The sequence below is a fragment of the Stigmatopora nigra genome, chromosome 12, assembly GCF_051989575.1.
Source record: "Stigmatopora nigra isolate UIUO_SnigA chromosome 12, RoL_Snig_1.1, whole genome shotgun sequence".
Classification (NCBI taxonomy): domain Eukaryota; kingdom Metazoa; phylum Chordata; class Actinopteri; order Syngnathiformes; family Syngnathidae; genus Stigmatopora; species Stigmatopora nigra.
Window position 1 is genome coordinate 12653662 of NC_135519.1, and position 23504 is coordinate 12677165.

The 23504-nt window shown below is 36.9% G+C and overlaps 1 protein-coding gene across 4 annotated transcripts; it reads right to left on the reverse strand.

Annotated features, from left to right (window-relative positions):
• Positions 1–1985: 1985 nt before the first annotated feature.
• chrm3a (cholinergic receptor, muscarinic 3a) lies at positions 1986–18209 on the reverse strand. Of its 4 annotated transcripts, XM_077730294.1 has the most exons (4): positions 18068–18209; positions 14652–14677; positions 13812–13930; positions 1986–5650 (listed from the first exon to the last, which is right to left on the reverse strand). In XM_077730294.1, exon 4 carries the CDS (start codon positions 5629–5631, stop codon positions 3697–3699), a length of 1935 nt encoding a protein of 644 aa, XP_077586420.1. In that variant the 5' UTR covers positions 5632–5650; positions 13812–13930; positions 14652–14677; positions 18068–18209; the 3' UTR covers positions 1986–3696. The 4 variants fall into 4 exon arrangements, with proteins under 4 accessions (XP_077586420.1, XP_077586419.1, XP_077586418.1 ...); XM_077730293.1 differs by lacking the exon at positions 13812–13930; XM_077730292.1 differs by lacking the exons at positions 13812–13930; positions 14652–14677 and having other exon boundaries at positions 18068–18203.
• Between the last annotated feature and the right edge of the window lie 5295 nt (positions 18210–23504).

A 23504-nucleotide genomic window follows, 5' to 3' on the forward strand; every position in this document is an offset into this window, starting at 1 on the left:
AAAATGTTATGATCAGAGTTATTAGAAGATGACAAATCGGGGTCTTTGAGAAGGGGCAATTCATACAGAACAAGTACAAATGAGAAAAACATGATATTAAAAATAACACAGTATAAAATGTATTAATTGGCCAAACTATACAGCATGAAATTTAAAGAATGACGATCATCATATTCAGTTGAACTGATTTCATGAAATCAAATACGGATGACATTCTAGTAAGCGGCCAAAAATGCACACAACAAACAGCATGACATTGATTAAATCCACTAAAAAACTACTCTTGTATTGAAGTTTTTTTTTTTTTTTTAAAGTGCATCTTTGACAGTAAAGATTGAAAGTCAGTATTGATTTTTTTGTGTACAATTATACTCACAAAAAGTCTCATTAGGTCTCTTAAAAGTCACCACCTAGATCAAATATTTAATTTTGTGCCATAATTCAAGCATATGCATAATTATACACCCTAGAAATTAATGAACTAAATAGTTTTTTAATGCCAAAAAACACATTCATGTAGTACTGCACACATAAGCCTAAAAAAAGCTCATTCCAAATGAATAATTTAATTTAGATGTCAGCTGACATGCACATATTGAAGCCAACTTTTTTTTTATTATCCAAACGCTTCAAATTTTGCACATTACATAATTAAAAACAATTCTATTAACAATAATCTTGATCAGAGACAACTAAACACCTCTTAAGGGTGCGGCACCCCCCAAAAATAACCCAAAAACACGACTTACACCAAATAAACAAGTCAAACATCCCTCCTTTTCTCATTTTAAACCATAACAAACAAATATATCCAAACTCAGTTATATCTACCATATTCCACCATTGAGTACAACAATGTTAAAATCCAAGTCCAACTCCAAATCCATGCCTAAAAAGTTCCCCAGTGCAAATATATCCTCCAAATAAGCATCAATTTTACCCCAAAACAAATATATCTTCAAAATATGATATAAAAAGATGAAGTAGAGACAACTTGCCTGAGTGTAGAACTGCCACACGGACGTAAGCAAACAACACAAGCAGCTGTTTGTCCTCTTCTAATAGTCCTTCCTCAGCCATGGGTCACATGAAGTTGTCCTCATCACATGTCTTCACTCTCAGGCCAGCTCCCATAACAATATTTATCAGCAATCTTGACAATAACAATTTAAAAAATACATATATTACAGCCTCATGTTTGTTGGAACAAAACGGGAAATAAAAGAGAACACATGTGCTTAGTTCCAGGTGCCTGGGTTTAAGGCCCGCCCACTAATCAGGGCCCAGGTGGGAAGAATGTATTGTCCATCAGGTGCGAGTGTTTTTTTGTATGTGTTTTGCAATGTCTTTTAAGCCAAATGAAAAAATGTCATAGAAATCACTTGGAATGACAATAAAACTTTACATTTATACTTTAAAAATGAATACTTACCAAGTAATATCATAATTTCCATCATTAAAGTAGAAATTAACTAATTATTTAAAATATAGTTGTTCTGAAAGGTGATTTAAGTATTTAGTGGACTTAAAAAAATTAAAGTTTTAAAAATGGGCAATAAATATGATTATGTAGGAAGTCACTGTAACATAGTGCATCATTTTGTAAATATATAGTTATATTTACCCCTAGTGAAAGCCATGTAAATGTTATATTTATTTAAATTGTGCAATTTTATGCATATTTTTTTATATTTGTTCCAATAAGTCAGATTAAAGGTACATTTATTCTAATAATTCGTCATCAGGCAAATGATGAGTCACACTTTGGTTGGAAAACATGACTTTTGTGAACAAATAGGGTTCTATCAAAGAAATAAATGAACAATAAGTAGTTAAAAGAAAGAAATATTTTGGGTAAGATCACTTATTTTCTTCATTAAAGTCATTTGATCCATTTGAATTATAAAAATATATTTTCATCTATTTAGGAAATTATATTTTCTACAATGTTGGTCTTGGAGGATTAAAAAGAATGTTTGACAGAGTCAATTTGGACCGTTTATTGACTGAAAAGATGAGTTTGATTGGCATACTTGAAACGTAATAAAATATTTAGCAATCACCAAGTTTACATTCTCAAAACAGACTTCCCCACAAATGTAAAAAGTCTTTGTGTTGAATGTTTTTTTTTTTTATCAAATACCAGGTGTCCAAAGAACAACTTGATTTTTTTTGTTTGTTTTGTTTTATATTTTTTGTATACAGCACATAAAAGTAGATTGGTATCTTGTCTGTATTTTTTTTTTTTACAATATTCATAAGGACACGTAGTACATAAAGATGGATACAATGGCGGTAACTCATTGGTTCCATAACTTACCTTTTCATGTTAATTTTTTAAATAAAACTCTCCATTCTCATTGGGCGAGAGATGGGGGAAAAACAGGATTGGTCGCCAATCATTCTTAGGGACTAACAATAACTGGCAGACCCAAAAATATACAAAAAGGGGCTGCACAAATTTGAAGAATTGCCAAAATTATTTTTTCTAATTCCATACGTACATAAAAGTCTGCTATTTGTGGCCTTTTTATGATTGGTCACCAAAAAGGGAGGTTAAGCTCATCATGTCAGCCAGAATTTAAAGATTTTCATACTTTCTAGTGTAGGTTTGAACCCAAAACCTACAAATAGAATGCCACAAAAAAGTATAGATGGGCTTTTTGACCTAAAAACAGTAAGAGGAACGCATCCAATTTGAATGGAAGTTTCCCTTTATTTTTTTTACCCTTCAACTAGATGACCTTTTCTGTAGTCTGCCAACTAGAGAAAAGCGGAACTGACATTAAAATAAAATGTCAGGTGCTCTAAAAACCAGTGGAGGACGCCATTGCTCCATACCAAGTCTAAACAACTCTACTCTGACAATAAAATTACAGTCAACGAAGGCCGTTTTTGGGAAAAATACACATCTTTGAGTGTACAAAAGCTGCAAAGGAACACAAACAGAATTCAATCTTATTCCTCTTTACATCTGACGTCAAGTACATGAAGACTCCTGGTCACCATTGTTTTGGAAACACAACAATCACATGGAACACAACAACGGTTCACCGACTGTGGTGAATATTCAGAAGAGACTTACCAAATAGGGGAGGTCTCTGGGGGACACCACAGAAGAATATATATATTGTATCCCATCAAACACAATAGTTCTATGTGGGAAGGATATGCACATAAAATCTGATGGCCAGAAATAATAAAAACAACGAAAAGAATCCAGGTTAAAACCTAGTGAACACAACACGAAGTAAATCTTCCTTTGTTGACAAATAACAGAAATTTCTGTTTGTCTCCAAAGACAAGAAAACTCAAGTCCGCACATTACAAATCTATCTACCGACATGGAGAAAAATATCGTAAACGTTGAGCCCTAACCATGTGACAAAACTCACCTTTTTACCCTAAAGTCAATTGCACTTAAATTACACCCGACAGGACGAAAACCAAACGCACCCTGTTCCGTTTAAAGCCCTTTTTAAGCGCACCCTGCTAGCCATCCATCCCGAATAACCTGCACGAATCGGTGCAGTCCAACAAGACCGGATCCGCATCTGGTTTCTCTGGATCCGACCTCAACCCAGACCTGATCCAGTACACCGAAACCACAGCAAATATTTTGCTAAGACGCAAAGACAAACTCCCTCGAGAGTCTTCCGATTTTTCACATCAGGGTCAAACCCCTCGTAGGGATCTTTACGTGGATTCTCTAGGAACCCCCCTATGGAAGACCACCGACTGCCTTTGCTGGAATTGCAACTTCCTTCGCTTTTTCTGGTCCCAACGACATAGCAAGATCATCTTAAAGGTGGTACGGAAAGTCTTGTTGCAAAGGGCGTAGCACATGGGGTTGACGGTGCTGTTGACGTAGCAGAGCCAGTAGCCCACTGCCCAAAGGGTATCGGGTATGGAGGCTTTGGAGAAGGCGTGGATCAGGACCATGATGTTGTATGGCGTCCAGGTGATGATAAACGCAAAGAGAATGGCGCTAAGAGTCTGAGCTGCCTTCTTTTCCTTAACCATGGACATACGCTTTCTCTTGGAGATCTGAGTCCGGGCTCGGCTTGCAAAACGTTTGGCCATAGCTGCCTCTTTGAAGGACATGGACACGGACGGGATTTTGCCGGTAGCGGAGTCAGGAATTGCCGTGGTTGGTTCGTCCAGAGGACCAGAGTTGGCAGAGGCCTTGATGGTCGGCATGGACTGGATCTTGCGCGAACAGAAGCGCTGGTGGTAGCTATTTTCCGGGTTGTCGATCCCGTCAGGACTAGCGGCTAGGCTGTGGTCGGCGGCTACCGTCGCTAGGCTGTCTCGGTTATATTCCGCCCCCCTAAGAGGGTCCTGTTCTGAGGCTTGGTCTAAGTCCTCGCAAGATGTGAGCTGGGAGTTGACAGCCGCTTTGATGCCTGGAAGGCTAAGAACGATGGAGAAAATAGTGTGGCGGTCTCTTACGCCGCAGTCTTCGTCATCGGACGAACCCGATTGGTCCAGAGAGGCGGCGTTATCGTTATTGTTCCAGCTATCCGTACTGCTCTGGTCGGGATCCCTTTCTCCTTGTCGGATACTTCCCGGCCTCCAGGAGCGAACCCCTTGCCAGCAGTGAAGACGGCTGACCAGTTCTCGACAAGCACTCTTCCTCTGGGATACCCTGGTTAGCTCGTAGCTGTTACAACTTCTGGAACTCCCCTTCTGACGCGCAAAACCGGCTCGGGGAACTCTGCCGTTCCTTTTCCCGGCTAGCCTGGCGCCAGCAGAGCGAACCCCTGAACCCTGGAGTCCGGCCAACTCTTTGGAACGGTTCTCCGTCTCCTTGTAGATCCGCCAGTATAACACACTCATAATGGTTACCGGCAGGTAAAAAGCAGCCATGGCTGTGCAGAAGGTAATAATGGGCTGCTGGAGGAACTGAATGTAGCACTTATCGGCAGGGACCGTCCTCTGACCCTCAAAGTACTGCCATAGAAGGATGGCGGGGGCCCAGAGTACCAAAGAAACGAACCAGGCTAGGCCAATCATCATCCCCGCTCGCTTGGTCGTCCGTTTGGCCCGGTAAGTCAAAGGCCTGGTGACGGAAAAGTAGCGGTCGAAACTGATCACCAGGAGATTCATGACCGAGGCATTGCTGGCTACATAGTCGATAGCCAACCACAGGTCGCAGGCCCAATTCCCTAAAGCCCAGTAATCCATGACCAGATAGGCTGTGTAAAGGTTCATAGAGATGACCCCGATGATGAGATCAGCCACGGCTAAGCTTAACAAGAAGTAGTTGTTGACAGTCTTCAGTTGGCGGTTGACTTTGAAGGACACCACCACCAAGATGTTCCCGATGACGGTGACCAATGAGAGCGTTCCGGTCAACAGGACGATGAGGACCACCTGCCAGACGGTATGTCCGCCCAGAGGATCCGGGGCCAAAGTCCCGTTCCCATCTTGCGACGGGGTGGAGTTTAAAAGGGAATTGACGGAAGAAGAATTGCCACCCGGGCTGGCCACGTGGAAAAATAGCCAGGCTCCCGTTCCAGCTGGATGCAGGGAATTGGACGGTGGGGACAAGCCAACTGCCGCTCCAGCTTCTGGCAAGGTGTTGGAAATGAGGAAGAGACCAGAAGAGTCGGTGGTGTTGGAGCTCATTGTTATGTCCTGGCATATTCTGAGGAGAGACGGGAAAAAGACAAAGCGGCAGTCATCAATTTGTGTTATCGGAAGGGTGCTCGGACGTTTGGTCGCTGGTCTTTTGGTACCCGGTCTTTTAGTCTCCGGTCAAATGGTGACAGAGAGCTCTCAAAATTATATTCATGAGAGAGACTTTAATATCTAAGAGAGAGAGTTTAATATCTAAGTACTGTTTAATATCTAAGTAGTGTTTAATATCCAAGTACAGTTTAATATCTAAGTCCTGTTCAATATCTAAGTACTGTTTAATATCTAAATACTGTTGAATATCGAAGTACTGTTGAATATCTAAGTACTATCTAATATCTAAGTACTGTTTAATATTTAAGTACTGTTTAATATCCAAGTACATTTGATCGGCGACCAAAAGACCAGCGACCAAATGTCCGGTCACGCATTGGATGTCACGTTTCGATTCGTTGAGAGTAGAAAACTTCCTGTTTTGATGAGAAACTTGGATATTTGTGGACACCATGCAATTAACTATGTATCAGCCATATCAAACCATGTTTACCATACGGGAGTGTTTAAATTAGCATCTATATTCATACTACTCAATCTGAACTCAAGAGTCCAAAATGATTTTTTTTTAGAAGACACGATGATGAGTGCTTTTTTCTTTTTTCATTTGGCTGTTTTAACTAAGGCCGCGTTTTTGTAGAAGATATAGACAGACAGGCACTGATTACTAATACCTCTTAAGTGGTGTTTGCAATTTAGCTTGAGGGTCACTTAAGGAAGCCCGAAGCGAAATAACAAGCACAACACTTGTTTTTTCTATCGTTTTTTTTTGATAATTGGATTATAAATTGAAAGCCAGGCGCCATTTCAGCGGCGTGATTACGGTTTGCATTCCCATGTTTCTGAGTTTTGAGGAAAAAAAACATTTCATAGCGAATTTATCCTCATTCAAATCATATCATCTGCTGAAAAGGGTTGAAATTTGACGCCAATTTGGTACATGGAAAGAAATGAAAACTAAAAAATATGTTAGAGTCAAAAAGCAATTGATTAAATCGTTGATTCATTGTGAAAACAAGTGGAAATTGTTAATTGTGACGAATAATTTAGGTCTTTTGGAGTTGATAGGCATGGAAAAGATGGAAGAATCTAAAAATGAATGATGTATATGTGTGTGTATGTGTGTGTTAGATCAGGTGATACACACAAGCCAGCACAGTCAGTCACAACTTGCGGCAAACACATCCTCACATGGCAAGCGATCCCACTGGGAAAGGTATTTGGATGGGAAGAGTGCTCCCACAGAGGAAGCAAAGAAGCCAAATAGCTCAAAGCAACTTCACACGGCTCCCCCCAGAATGGCGCTTTCTTCTTTGGGCTCATACTCAACTCCACGTGAACCCTTTTACATATCCATAGGATGTAAGCGCCAGACACGGTGAAGTCTATCTATAGAGGAGCAAGTCAATCACGGCTAATTATGTGCTGCCACAGCACCGCATTGTTGTGACAATCCAATAGAAGCCCAGAGTTGACTGCGACAATTGAGACACAGTCACGGCTAAAAGGGAGAGTGGCTGAGACGGAATAATAATAATAGATGGTTTGTCTTTGCTCGGTAGAAATCTAAACCTATTCCATTCTTGGGGAGTCTTTCAGGAAAGGTTTATAAATTGACTGGAATATGGAATCTGTAATCTAGATATGTCTCTAAATACTGTTTAATATCTAAGTACTGTTTAATATGTAAGTACTGTTTAATGTGTAAGTATTGTTTAATATCTAAGTACTGTTTAACATCCAAGTACTGTTTAATATCAAAGTAGTGTTTATTATCTAAGTAATGTTTAATATCTAAGCACTGTTTAATATCTAAGTACTGTTTAATATCTAAGTACGGTTTAAAATCTAATTACTGTTTAATATCCAAGTGCTGTTTAATATCTAAGTACTGTTTAATATCTAAGTACTGTTTATTATCTAAGTAATGTTTAAAATCTAAGTACTGTTTAAAATCTAAGTACTGTTTATTATCTAAGTACTGTTTAAATTCTAAGTACTGTTTAATATCTAAGTACTGTTTAATATCTAAGTACTGTTTAATATCCAAGTACTGTTCAATATCTGAGTACTTTTTAATATCTAAGTACTGTTTAATATCTTATTACTGTTCAATATCTAAGTACTGTTTAAAATCTAAGTACTATTTAATATCTAAGTACATTTGACCGGCGACCAAAAGACCAGCGACCAAACGTCTAGTCACGGAATTCTATCACTGTGAATGGCAGTTAGATATATTTTCAAGTTGAAATGGATTGGAAGTCTATCATCATTGGAAGGGAATGAGTTCAAGGCTCTAAGTAACAAAAAAATAAACATAAAAATCTAGTTTTCTACTGGTTTTGACAGGTTTTGACTCCTCAGCTAACCTAGTTTAAATGTTAATACTGGTAAATACAATGTAAGATGAATTTAACCTTCTTGTAGGGCCATTTTTAATGAGTGTTTCATCATTTGTTGTGGCCCGTAGTTTAGTATAAAACATGTTGAAATTTAACAAACAATATTCTACAAAAGGTCACTTCTACTTAAGCATGTCAGCATCTTTTTAATGCTGAAAAAGTACCGGACGACTTTAGCGTTGGTAGCGCATCTGCTACCAAGCTTGGCCTATCGTAAACAAGAGGAAGAATCGTGCCTGACGAGGAAGTTTAACAATTACAAATAAAAAAGGAAATGAGCTCCCATCTGGAGAGGTGAGACAAAGGTAGACGGGACGGACGGAAGAAGGAGGAGGAGGAGGAACGTGTCCTATTAGTTCTGGACTGAGAGATGCGAAGAGTCCATTATGACGTTGTGCCCCATCCATCATTGCAACTTGTGAAAAAGTCAAACGTCTGCCTTGCTTCCATTTGGATAACAGGTCTGTCTCATGGTCATTTGTTTTAAAGGCAACACGTTTGTGGATTTTGCAGACTCAGATGCACTTTACACCACAACATCAGGTAAACCTGCACAATGGAAATCCTAGACAAGATCTGGCTTTACAAGATTGAACTGCCAATGTTTATTACTCTGTAGTGCTGAAGTACACTGCACCATGATTTCATCTAGATTTGAAACATTTTAACTGTTTTTTGGGGGTATTTTTTGGTATAAAAGGAGGAAATAGGCATGTTTGTCTTTTATAAGGCTTAGTATAGGATTTTAAGAGCTATAATATTGAAATGTGGGCAAAAAAATGGAGGAAGTAGTTGAGAAAAGGCTGGAATATGTTAGAAGATGATTATAGGCACCTTGTATAATTAGTACTTGGTGAACAAATGAGCCTTGTAATGTACGGAGCATAATTAGCTGACAATTGCATTTGATTTGAAAGAGTGAGCATTAGTTTACAATTGTTAAAACGTACGTCTGTTAAACGAGCTGACAACGCTGTTAATGTAAAGGTTTTACAAATTTGTTCATTCATATTCTGTAATGCTTATCCTCACGAGTGTCGATTTTAAAACTGTTGATGAAAAATGAATGGTTAAATTATCTTTAAGTTGTTTTTCATATGGCTGAAATTTTAATTATATATGGTAAACATATTGGTCCACTTCTGTAGTAATAAATGTATTTAAAAGTTCATATACATTTCCAATTAATTAATTTAAAAAATAGATTAATCTCATAATAAAATATAGCCCACATGCAATTAATTTTGTTTAAAATTTTCACTTAACAGCACTAGTTAAGTTTAATTATTTTAATACACAGCAGGCCTAATCCAAGGAAATAATGTTATAAAGAAAAAATATAAATTTCCAATTTTACATCTTTTAAATTCAATTAATCTCAAATTAACTACAGCCCACATGCAATTAATCGCCATTAAAAAATTCATTTGAGAACACTAGTCAAAACTATTCATTTTTAAATGTAATGTCCTAGTAAATAACATATTTTCTTAGTTTTTAATCCAAATAAACATAGCCCTAATCCAGGTAAAAAATGTTCTAAAGAAGGTTTAACGGCAGTCAATTTAACTGCAAAGTTGCAACTCCCAGACACTTCAATGTGACGCTCTCAGGTACACAATCCAAAAATCAATACTCATTTACTGTAATGCACCAACTTGCGTTTGCCGACATCCGTCTCACGCACTCCGGATGCCGATTGGTCCGAGCGGGGCCAGGTCACCGAGTGGGCGATACTGTGCAGGTTTCTCTTTTCACTAACGGTAATCTATCGCCACTGTAAAGGTCGAAAAAAAAAGCTGCAAATTGACAATAAGTTGTCATTAGAGGCACCGACGACAGCAAAGATTTGATACTTTAGTTGCTAAACTGAAAATAAAGAGATTATTGACACAAGACGCATGTCAAAAGTTCATTGTTAAGTACATGTTACATAAGATAATTCACTATGTGGAATGGCTACATTGTACAGGATGCAAATTATAGCTGAGTGATCGCAGACCAGGAAGTGTACGCTAATTTATCACTCTGTGCCAATTCAATGCTAGGATTTCTAACTACTTTCCTGAGAGAAATCGTACCAAGACATTTACGAAAAACCCATACATACAAATTAGTGCTGTCCAAAAACTCATAAAGTGGGACTTTTGAGATAAATAGTCTTCAAATGTCGGATAAAGAACATTTTTCGTCTAAAAGTACGCCATTACGTTTCTTCTAAGGGTGAATTAGCGAGATTAACTAATGTTTTTACGTATTTTTTGGGCGTAATACGAGTTAAATACGACTATCGGATTTTGTCAATAGCATTAGAGGAAAAAAAATCGAATTAAATGTGTTTTTTTAGAGACATTTACGATAAATACATACATTAAAACATACATATAAATAAGTGCTGTCTAAAAACTCTTAATTAAACGACCTAAATAGTCAACAAATGTCAGATAAAGAAAATGTTTCGTAAACCATTACGTTACTTCTCGGGGTAAATTAACGAGACTGTGATGTTTGTACGTAAATTTGGACATAATACGAGTTAATTCTGACTATCGTAATTTGCCAGTAAGCAGCAAAAAATTTGAATTAAGTCTAAAAACGTACAATTAAACCACATAAATAGTCAACAAATGTCGGATAAAGAAAATGTTTTGTACGCCATGATGTTGTTTCTCAAGGAAAATTAGCAAAGATTCTTTATGTACGTAAATTTGGGCTTAATACGAGTTAAATCCGACTATCGGTATTTGTCAGTAAGCAGCGAAAAATTTAAATTAAATATGTTCTTTAAGCATCCTTGCTTTGTAACCAGAAGAGTGCCGGCAGGAAATTGATTCCGTTACAGCGTAGCGTAACGTCTTGGCATGTTTTCCTCTGAAAAGACACGTCAAATAAACGATTTTAACAAGCGGGGGCTCTTTAACTTAACCATGAACTTCCTCTTTTACTATTTTAGAATGACTTCTTCGAGGAAGATAGTAAAGGTGGAGGTTTGTTACTACGATCTCACCATACGTGACATTCAGCAAGGCACCTGAACCACTCTAAAACGACATTTGTAGACCCATAAATGTCTTTAAGCACCCCTTTATCGTCAAGTTTGCAGCGGAAGGGATTTGCGACTTTAAATAAAAATCCAAACACTTGTTTTTATCGTTATCATCGAAAAAAACACTTAAAAAGTGTCATGGCGCTTCGGCGCCGTGACGCGAATTTGCCAAAAGACAAAAAAACGCAGGGTAAACTTTCTTATTTATTATTCTCTTCACACATCGACTATTCACGGCACCCCCGCGGGCGTGTTACGTAACACATTATTCATTTAACACCAAATTTGCAAGTTTTTTAGATAAATCCAGACTTGCCCAGATTGCAATTCACCTCCACACTTTTTGAAGCATGTTAGGTGGGACGCTATGGACGTGACACCGAAAGTATGGCGATGTTTTTTTTTTTTTTTTTAAGTCAGTCCTTGAAAAGAGCTCGGCGCAAAACCATTCCGTCTAATCTTGTTTACACTTTTTTATGATCCCGGGCAGGCGAGAGTTGCTCTTTTTTTTTAATGGAGGTTTCTCGCCGCTGCAAGCCAGATTAGTGAAGCGAAGAGACGGTTGGCTCTCCGTGAACAGACGGCGGCGTGACGGGGGCTGGCCGCCGTAACCATACAATGCGGCGAAATAGATTAATAATAATATTCATGAGAAGGGAGAGGTTATGGCGGGTGCCAGGGATGTCCGCCAATGGAATCCTGCCAACAGCAGTTAGCTGGAAAAGACTATTTGTCCCACCAAAAAATTATATTATTAAATTTTGGAAGACATTAAAATGCTTGTTCAACTTACAAAAAGTCCATTAATTTCAATTTGGAGTCATTGTTTAGCTTAGACATGATTTTAAATGAAATATTTGGAAATAATAGACTAAAAATCCAATTGTTGTCAACCTAATTATTCAAAGTGAGAGATTTACTATTGATTTTTTTTTCTTAGTCAACATAATTTGGATGTTTTTGTCCATTAATGAGTTAAATGTGTGGCTCGCAAGCCGAATGCGGCTCCTGGCCAAAATAAAAGCAGTTATTTGCTTCTTATTATATTTTGTATATATACACTATGGCTCTTTGCCTTGTTTTATGTTTGTATTATTTTGATTATCTTATAAAACACAGTCAAATTCATTAAAAAATATAAGAAATAATATTTAAAAAATAATTTGGCAGATTTATGCTGCTTTTTGACTCTCACAATTTAATTTTTTTATTTTTTTTTGTCTCCAACAAGTGTTTTTCTTACTCACAAATCTGGTCGTTAGTATGATTTGAAGCTGGAAATATCGTGCGAGTGAAATAGAAAAGTCTCGGAAAAATATATCTATTAAACATGGATGTGTTCTGAGCCGAGTGAGAGGCCCATGGGGGTTTCAAAAGTACACATCCTCACCTCTGTGGTGGGTCTGGCCGCTTCTGAAAGGCAAAAATAAGAGCCTGCTGGAACTCTTTAGACATGCCACTCCACTACACGGAAACATGCCTGTGCAGTATGCTTATGAAAAAAAGAAAAAAAACCCAAACGAAACACTGGAGCTTGTCTAGCCTTTTCTTCCCGTCTTCCTCTTACAGTAAATCTGCATCTGGATGAGCTCCAGTGCATCCCCGCCATGTTATAAATTACTTTTACGGTCACATGTCCGCTCAATGCAAACTTTCAAATACCAAACTTGCCAGGAGGTTTTGTTTTTTAACGTGAACAACCGCCGCTTTGGACGAGGGTGACCCTTTTTTGCGCCTCACCACGCGGGTGCTACACACATGTCGGTCCCAGGGCAGTGGGCGACCAATCCTTAAAAGGAAGTGTGAATGTCCGCCTCCTGGAGGCACGCCAGAGTAACGAGAAGGGGGTTTGTACACTCTTGTTGGAGTGTAAACATGCTTGAGCGTGCTCTTGAAATGAGATGGAAGGGTCTATATTCACTGATAATGGGGATTTGACCCCCTTACGGTAAAAAAATGGGGTGTTAAATAGCCCGAAAAATCTATTTTTAGTACTAATCGGGATGTGTAAGGGTGGAAAAGTGAGGAAAAACAAGCTCCACAGGAGTTTATTTCAACTCTTTTACCAAAACAGCCGCAGGCCAATAGAGTCAAAGGCGACTATTAAGGAAGGATGTACATATGCAAACAGGACCTTGCATAGGAGGGATGCTGGAAATGATGGAAAGACACAAACAGCGTGTTTCTCTTTCATTCCAGAACAATTCAAAATGTCTTGTCACTCAAACACCCATTGTGAGAAGAGGAGAATTAGCAATCTGGGTATCCTTTTCTTACCCAAAATTTGTCATTTTAACAACTCAAAATCCAATATAAACCTGGTCCTGTTCTTCACGAACCCAAATACTGTATTCTCTGCACTATAAGGCGCACCCAAAGACAAAATCTGACCTCTGTGCATCTTATGTGCCCAATAAAATAATCACTATTTGATTAAATGGTATGACAAACCCTTTAGCCCATCTTTTTCATATAATGACTAAAAAGATAGACTGTGAGATTGTATGAAACAGCACCAAAACGTCAACCTCATTCCGTCTAATCTGTTATACCGACAGCAACCCCCCTGAGACCACCCCCTATGGCCTGCACATCCAATATTTAACTGGAAAGGGTGCTATTCCGTTTTCCTCCATTCATGTCAAACACAGGTGTTGTGACTGTACCTGACACTGCGGTCTAAAATAGCTCTTAAATTCGATTCCCCAATTCTCCAGGGGGTGAAGCTACGGGGCTCTCATCTCATCTATAAGATTATTTTGCACAAAGCCGCTGGCTCAATCTGCTAAGGAATAGAAAAAGAAAAAAAATATATTAAAGCACACAAGGACGTGTCAGCTAAAAAAATATATATGAAAGACTGCAGAATACCAGAAAATGGCCTTAAACACATTCAAATAAGTGTATTTATGTTATGTTGGCACAAGTGTAAATACATAAGTATGTATATATATGTGTATATATGTGTATGTATATATATGTATATATGTATGTATATATGTATATATGTATATATGTATATATATGTATATATGTATATGTATATATATGTATATATGTGTATATGTGTATATGTGTATATGTGTATATGTGTATATATGTATATATGTATATATGTATATATAAGTATATATGTGTATATATATGTATATATGTGTATATATATGTATATATGTATATATAAGTATATATGTGTATATATATATGTATATATGTGTATATATATGTATATGTGTATATATTTGTATATATATATGTGTAAATATATATACACATTCACATATATATATATATTTAATTTATTTTATGTTATATGGACGAATAATTGAAAAGATGGATGACAAAGCTGAACAAATGAATTAGGAAACATGAGTTAGATGGATAAGAAAAAAATTGATCAATAAATGAATACATGAGTGTGATGGGTGAATAAATATATGAATAGTGTCAAGATGGCGGGAGAGCTTATTTAGATGAATGGAAATATGAAAAGATGGATGGCTTACTTATATTTTAGATGGATGATCAAAAGCTGGAAAGACAAAAAAGATGGCAATGTTTAGATGGATTAGTTATATGGCTGAATAATGAAGTTATTCCAAATATGAATGCCAAAAAGAATAAATAGTGACATTGTAATCCTCTTGACTACAACTGTATTAAAATAACATTTTATAATACATCATAATCCTGCATGGCTTCATATAATGGATGTACTTTAAAGAGCAATAATGTGGAATAAAAGCGCAGTCATGTTGGCTGGATTGATGACTTTTCACTTTTGTGATCAATATTACTCGTCCTTGCCAACGCGGCATTTTCAGGCGCTATTTTGGCCATCCGCTTTATTCCGGTTTAGGTCGGTGGCATTTTTAATTGCTGCCGCTTTGACCTCCCGCTATAACGATAGCCCTCAACACTATACAAGGCCGTAAATTATTCTATACAGACTGGTAATGTCATTTTAAAAGGTTTGTGTGCATGCATAATTGCGACATATATTTGCTCTTTATAAAGCAAAGTAAACAACTTCCAGTTTAAGCCTGTTTTTTCCATAAGCAGCATTATTATGATACGCAAAAGTCATTTTGCCACACAATCCCTGCCAGCATTGATATCCATTAACATTTTAAAACTATGGTATTAAAGGATTAGGTTATAGGCATGCAAAAAATAATCCATGCAGTTAGTCAGAGTCCATCGGTCGGCCTGACGGTTCTGAAATCGAAGTTCGATGCCTGTGTGGAGTTTACATGGGCTTGTTTGGGTTTTTTGAGGGTACTCCGGGTTCTAAAAACATACATGCTAGGCTAAATGGACACTCCAAATTGTACTCTGATTGTTTGTCTATCTCATAGGTGTCAAAGTGGCAGCCCGGGGGCCAAATCTGGTCCGCCACATCATTTTGTGTGGCCCAGGAAAGTAAATGATGAGTGCCGACTTTCTGTTTTAGGATCAATATAGTATAGTATATTAAATTTCCTGATTTTGCTCCCTTTAAATCAATAATTGACATTTTTAATCCATTTTTTCTGTTTTTAGTTCAAAAATCATGTTGTAAAATCTAAAAATATATTTTTAAAAAGCTAAAATAAACATTGTTTTAGATCTATAAAAAACGGAATATTCAGGGCTTTTAATCCAGTTAATTTAATCCATTTATTGAAAAAATAATCTAAATATTATATCTAAAATAGTCTGGCCCACATGAAATTAAGTTGATCTCATTTTGCACTCCTTTTGGCTGGACTAAGTCGACTAGGATAGGCTCTAGCACCCCCTGTGACCCTTGTTTGGATAAGCCGGAGATAAAACGAATGAAAAATACTATATTATATCACTTGAATGGAAAAGAAAAGTCATTCCACAAATTAAAAACCAGTCACGACTGATTGAAACCAAAACACAATTTAACAGACGAAACAAATATGAAGATAGCAGGACGGCGATCCACTCCAGCACCCCCCAAGGCTCGGACAGCGACTGGCATCCAAATGAGAGTCACGACGCAAAGAGCACCCGAGCGAATCGCCGACGGGCTAATCGGTGGCATCATAAAAGTGGCAGTATTCATGCACAACCCTGACTGATGATCTGTGTCGGATAATAGTTGCCATCCGCCACAATGAGCGGGACATTAGCGTGCCAGCGACGGAGAGTGATGACATGGCGGCTGATTATGTGCGCCGCCGCTAATACGAGTGGGAAGGTAGGGCATCGGAGATGAGCCCGTGGGCGGCTTGGGCCTTAGAAATCATTCTCACACAAGCAAATCACACCTAACGACTCTCCAGACGTGGAAAGAACTCTCGGGAACAGATTCTGTACAAACTTTCAATTTAACCCCAGTTTGACCGACTCTTTACAAATCTAAAGTGATAGCGCAATGAATTTGTAGAGCTGAATATAAACACATTTGGAATCAAGGATAAGGTTTTAAATTGGCTTGTTCCTATGGTATTGTTAAGCAAATTTCTTATGAATATTTTTACAAGCATATTTGAAAAGACTGACAAGTCCAAGATATTTTAATATCAGCATTTATGATGATGTTGACTACTACTTATTTATTATGTTGACTACTTATTAATTCATGACTCATTTATTGATTATGTTTTAGGATTATTTATTGAATATGTATGTTGCTGTTTTTGTTGTTATAATTTTTGCACTTGCCTACTTATGTTATTGTCTACTTCTTGATGATTTATTTATGATTTATTGCTGTTATTTATTAATAATGTATTTGTTTGTTATTAGAGAACTCCCCTACTTATTTATGTTGTTGACTACTTATTTATATATGACTTATTTATTGATTTTTATTTATTCCTCATTGTTATTATTGCTTGTTATTTGTGCACTCACCTACTTATTTATGTGGTTGACTACTGAATTATTTACGAGTTATTTTTTGATTACTTATTCATGACTCATTGTTATTATGTATTGACTGTTTGTTGTTGTAATCTTTGTGTTGAAGTTTTAAATCTCATTACGCTTGTATAATGACAATAAAAGCAGTCAAATCAATATAATTTTGACAAACTATTTAGGCCAAATCCGACTAAATGAACATACAAGAATGCTACGCATGTGTTCTCCCTAAATAATAATCAACAAGAAGAATAACGCTTCGGCAAAAAATTAAACATCAATCCAACTTTCTCTCCGTCTTTCGGTCGCATTACGCTTGTCGCCGGTGAGCGAGTAGATTTGGAAGCCCTTCAGATTTTTTAAACATCCCTGAGAGCGACGACATTATTCCAAAGCTAAGGTCAGCGCCTACAGATAAACAGAGCAATTTTTCTGTCTGAGATATTCCAAATATAAAGTAACCTCAAGAAGGATTTGCGTAGGGAATGGACTCGACTTACGACTTTGATGGCTTCAATTGTTTTTGTGGATAAAAAAAAACGATAAAATAAAAACAATACAACTAATTACTATGCATGCATCGCCTGGGGCCGCATTCAGTTAATTAATTACAGTAATTAATTACAACTCTTCTTTAAGTGGAAGGTTAATATCATCAAAACAGATGAAGAAATGTCAAACAGCACCTCTAGGAATTCTGGGAAGTTTTACCACATAACCAAAATGTTTTTTAAAGTTGGCTAGCTTCAAATAAATCGCAATTATTTGAACTCTGGCAATGGCAACCCGGTTTATGGTTTATACGGCGGATATCAATAAAAAGTTGGGTCAACACACAGAGCGGCAACCAGGAAATTAAGGACAAATCTAGATCCGGGATATGGATGATTATTTGTCAATTATTTGTCTACACGATGTCATCCGAGGTCATTGTGGGCCGTCCTTTCTGTACACGGTGGCTAACTCAAACAAGTGATGCCAATCACATGCTTTTTATTGCAGTATTTTAGGGAGAAGAAAAGAAAGATGGTGGAGTTCAACGTACCTTGACATGATTCTGGGAGATTTCTCAGTCCAATCATAGTCGCTCTAGTCATACGCCGTCTTTTGGCCATCTTCAATGGCCACATTTCTTTCCATCCAGAAGACATTTATGATCCCGTCTTTGCCAAATAAAGTTCTTTTGCCTGTTGACAATGACAAAAATATAATTATTAATCCACCTGGTTAGAAATCTATTTCAAAACAAGTGTTTACAGTTTTTATGGACAGTGTTTAAGATTAACAATCATTTGAATATGCAAATTTTTGCAGATATTTTTGAGATTTGAGCATTTTCGTCATTTCAAGAGTCATTTTATCCGTGACCGGACGTTTGGTCGCCGGTCTTTTGGTCGCCAGTCAAATGTACTTAGATATTAAACAGTACTTAGATATTAAACAGTACTTGGATATTAAACAGTACTTGGATATTAAACAGTACTTAGATATTAAACAGTACTTAGATATTAAACAGTACTTGGATATTAAACAGTACTTGGATATTAAACAGTACTTAGATATTAAACAGTACTTAGATATTAAACAGTACTTAGATATTAAAGAGTACTTAGATATTAAACAGTACTTAGATATTAAACAGTACTTAGATATTATACAGGACTTAGATATTAAACAGTACTTGGATATTAAACAGTACTTAGAATGGGCCCCCAAAAATGCGAATCAAACTTCAATGCAACTTTATATGTGATTTATCTCTTCATCAATCATTGTTTGGCTGATGCAACTTATATAAAATATTTAAAAAATGACGATAATAAAGTTTCTCGCCTTTCTAAACAGCCACCAATTGCCACAAATAAGATTCGGAAGATAAATATCAAACATTCTGACAAAAACGATACCAGTCAAGCTTAGCTCATCCCCATCTACACAACTCCAGAATAATAATATAGTATCATATATTTCTGTATTACTTGCTGATAAGCGAAGCAACTCTCCGAGCTCAGACTACCTCATTTGATGATTACGATTCGGTGAAATCAAGCAACAAAGAGGGTAGAATTACAGATGGATGATTACAGAAAGACGACAGGTTGTCTGGTGGGGTGCCCAATCAGCCGTGGCTGTGTTGTGGGGTGAAAGCAGGTCAAGGTAGAGAGGAGGCTAAATACAAGCACACATAAAAAAAACACAACAAAAATGACATCCTCTTATGGAGGGAGACGATTATTTGCTGCCGGAATTTTCCACCGTAGCTAAATGGCGTGCGACTGCCTTCTGTGTCCATCACTGAAGCGCCACGGTTAATTAACAGTCAGTTCCAAATTCACAACAGTTTTCTATATACTGATATTTCATTCAAAATTATTCATCCGGCGAGATACTGGAACAATACATTTTCTTTCAACAGCAGCTTTTGGGGGGGCTTACAAAGCTTCCATCATGAAAAAAACTGGCTTCCATTTTTTTTTATCCAATAAAAGATTGTTCCTTTGTAGCCAGGAAACACAATAGAGGAGATGCAAGGCTAATCATCTTTTTACCGTCAAGCCCTTTTATTTATTTGTGTGTGTTACAATGCTGACATTTATTGAGCGAATGGTCATTCATTCAAAAGAAATGAAATGACAAAGATTTAAATTTGTTTCTTGTTGTTATGGGTTGCTATTTGCCGATAATTGTGAGCTAATTTTGACTTTGGACAGTTGCAGTTGATTAAAGCAGACGGGTCTTTAAGGGAGAGCATCGTTAAGGTTATTGTGATAAGACGCAAAAGTGGGAGCTCAGAGGATGCTGACCAGGATGATGTCCATCATGGAGAGCACCTCCCACTCCCTTGCATTAGTTTGTGGAGTCCCTCCAAAGTTCTTTCAGCAATAGACTGCTGCACCCTCATTGCAGGATCCTTCTTTAACATCAGCCTTTTGGCTTTTCAACAAAAAAAATGGCTGTGTGTTAGGTCCTACCGTATGAATACATGTACATGTACTATGTGCATGTATATATGTGCTTATATGTGTATGTATATATGTGCTTATATATGTATGTGTATGTATATATGTGCTTATATATGTATGTGTATGTATATATATGTATATATATTTCTTCAACACACTTATTTATATATTTATTTATGTATTTATTTATTAACTTACTTATTACCTATCTATTTATGTCAAAAATGTATTTTTCTGTGTCTGTAATCTCACCCTCTTGCTACTGTGACAACGAATAAAGTTATCCAATCCAATCCAATCCAATACGAGTCGACACTGAGTTTGTCCCATCTTCACTAAAGTTATTTTTCCTGAATGAAATAGTTCAAAGTTCAATTGGCAAATTCTGAAATGAACAAAATCGTGTTATTTTTCAAGGTATGAACTGTTTGCTTCACGCTACCAGCCAGTCATTCCACACACATTTCAGGCTGTAATAGGAGTTAATCATAGCAAAGGGACAATTTCAGGCATGCTTTTTATTCTGAAATATTTCCAGGTATCCTATTATGACAGATAAACCCATTTTAAGGTAAATCCATTTCGAACACAATGCCAACAAAAGCCTGTTTCGAACTCAAATGGCTTTAGAAAATAATTGCAACCTTCCTTGCAGCAAACAAATGTGTTGCGGTGCTGTTAACATCAATGTCCAAGTAATGGCTCTTTAAAGATTGGGAAGGTTTTTTAAGGCTAAAGTTATTTAACGCTACTTAATCCACAAATAACAAAAAACTATACTAAAGCACAAAGTTATCAGAAACAGCTTAAACTGGTGAATTTTGCTGACCAACCAATTGCCTGCGCACTTGAAAAACACTTTAAAAAATACAATTGAAGTACTTTCAAAGGCTGTTGAAGTTTTCATCATGTTTAAGCCTCCAAGAATAACATGGACATCAATTCAAATGCAGTACTAAATACATATTTACCAACTTAGCCCCCCAAGTATTGTCTATATTGACACTTCGTATTTACTTCATTAATTCCTGATCAAACCATCTGATCTTCCTTATTTCCATGTCGATTTTATTCCAAACACGGATCTATTTTTAGCATTGAACATCAGTGAAATAATGTTCCCAACGTGGGAGGCGAGACAACAGAACGCAGTCCTGAAACGTGAGATATTTATTGCGGTAAACCTTAAATTACCCCGTGGAGCCGCTTTGAAGTCAGTCTTGTTATGTTTTTTTCGCAGTCATCCTTCTCACCCTCCCACGTCACAGAGGACATGGCAATTACAAGTCCACGTGACCCCCGTTACGTTGAGGAACAAACAAAAGAGGAGCTATTCCTGTCTACCGGTTCAGGTGTCGGTTACGCCCGCCGTGACCGAGTCGTTGCTGATCCGTGCATCCGCAGTCAAGCTGAAATTGACGTGTGAAACGTCACTTATGTCACCCCCAAGATAAAAGTGTGCGGTCAACTAAATACAGACGATCCCCTACTTATGAACATTCGAGGTACGAAAAACGGTACATTCGAAAATGTCTGCAAATTACGTTTTTTTTTTCAGTACAAACCAATGCTGGTTACCTATACAAGTCTTAAACATACAAATGAGATTATATAAACCTTCAATATACGTATATAGACCTTAAAAATAAATTATAATACAAAATATAGCACTGAATCAACTTCAATTTGAACAATTTCAACTTATGAACAATTTCAACTAATGAACTATTTCAACTAATGAACAATTTCAATTTATGAACAATTTCAACTTATGAATAATTTAAATTTATGAACAACTTGTGAACAATTTCAACTTATGAACTATTTCAATTTATGAACAATTTCAACTAATGAACAATTTCAATTTATGAACAATTTCAACTAATGAACAATTTCAATTTATGAACAATTTCAATTTATGAACAATTTCAATTTATGAACAATTTCAATTTATGAACAATTTCAACTTATGAGAAATTTCAATTTATGAACACCTTGTGAACAATTTAAACTTATGAATATTTTCAATTTATGAACTATTTCAACTAATGAACAATTTCAACTTATGAACAATTTCAATTTATGGACAATTTCAACTAACGAACAATTTCAACTTATGAACAAGCGCTCGGAACGTAACTCATTCTTAAGTAGGGGACTGTCTGTAAGTAGAGTGAGCATTTTTTCTTCTTGAAAATAAATCCTCGTTTTTGGTTTATCCCAAAACAAACAAAACCAAGTTAAGGTCCTTGAAAGGCAAATTCACATTTATCTAGACAGATTGATCAAATGAAAGCGGGCTCTCAATGTGTGAATTTTGGCCGATGGCGAATAGCGAGTGTCACGTTGGCACCCGGCTGACGATGACGCCAAGGAGTTTGTTTCCACGCCTGGTGATTAAAAGCGCAGATGGTTCAAGACTGTTTGGAAATACGCTAAATATTAGTCTTTTTCCCAGGCGCAGCTGCGGACAAATCCGCATCGGGACACATTGTTACGGGCCCCAGCTTGAGGCGGCCAATAGTATTTATTATTCGACGCCGCAAGGGCAAATTCATCAACGGCACCAAAAAAAAAAACCTGACGCCTCTGTCATTGAATTTTGCATTGAGAAATGGTTATCTCCATTCAGAGAGACACTACGACAGATCGGTGACGGCTGCCATGGCCGCTCTTCTCGAATAAAGCCACTCTTGCAGAGCGCAGAGAGGCGAGGAACTAGCTAACGAGTCAAATTAGTTTGCTTAATGGAGAGGATCGACCGCCTTGCCGAGAGTTCCGAGGTCTGTCGACGTTTTTTATTCTTTTTTTTTGATCGGCCGGGTTAAATCGGGTCGATTGTGAGAAGTAGAAAATGATTTTATTTTAAATTAGTGTACGTTTAGGTGAAAGAAAAGTAGTATTTCCTGCAAATCCTTCCGAATTTTAAGAGTTTTTGGATAATTAATTGGAAATTAAAAACAAAAGTGATATTTTTGCCTAGTTTTCATGATAAGTGACCACTTGGAAATACAAGTCGTGACAATTAATCATGTTCTTTTGTCGTTCCAGTAACGTAATTACAGGGGACGTTTTGTCTATTGATGAGACGACTGATAAATAAACGGACTCAAGGGAGGAATTGATCATTTTGAGCGACCTTAATCGAACTTAACATAATGTTTGCTGGGATGAGTAATGCAATTAATGGCTTTGTGTTAAACACAATTTTGCTCAAGTTGTGAGGAAAAAGTAGACTTATAAAAGTAGACTAAAATATGGATATGAACAGACATTGTATTAATCCATAACCAAGCTGTTAACTTGTATTTTAGATTAAGGGGCCATTGATCCATTCTAATTTACGTTGGACTCAAAAATGTTATTATAAAGGTTTGTTTTTGATAAGGAAAACTATTTGAAATATAAATAGATATTATTTCCAATTTAAAGCAGGAATTGATGGATTGTAATACATGCAAATAATTAGAAGGTTAAATGCACTTACTGTATGGCTGTGTCACGGTTGATCTCGATGTT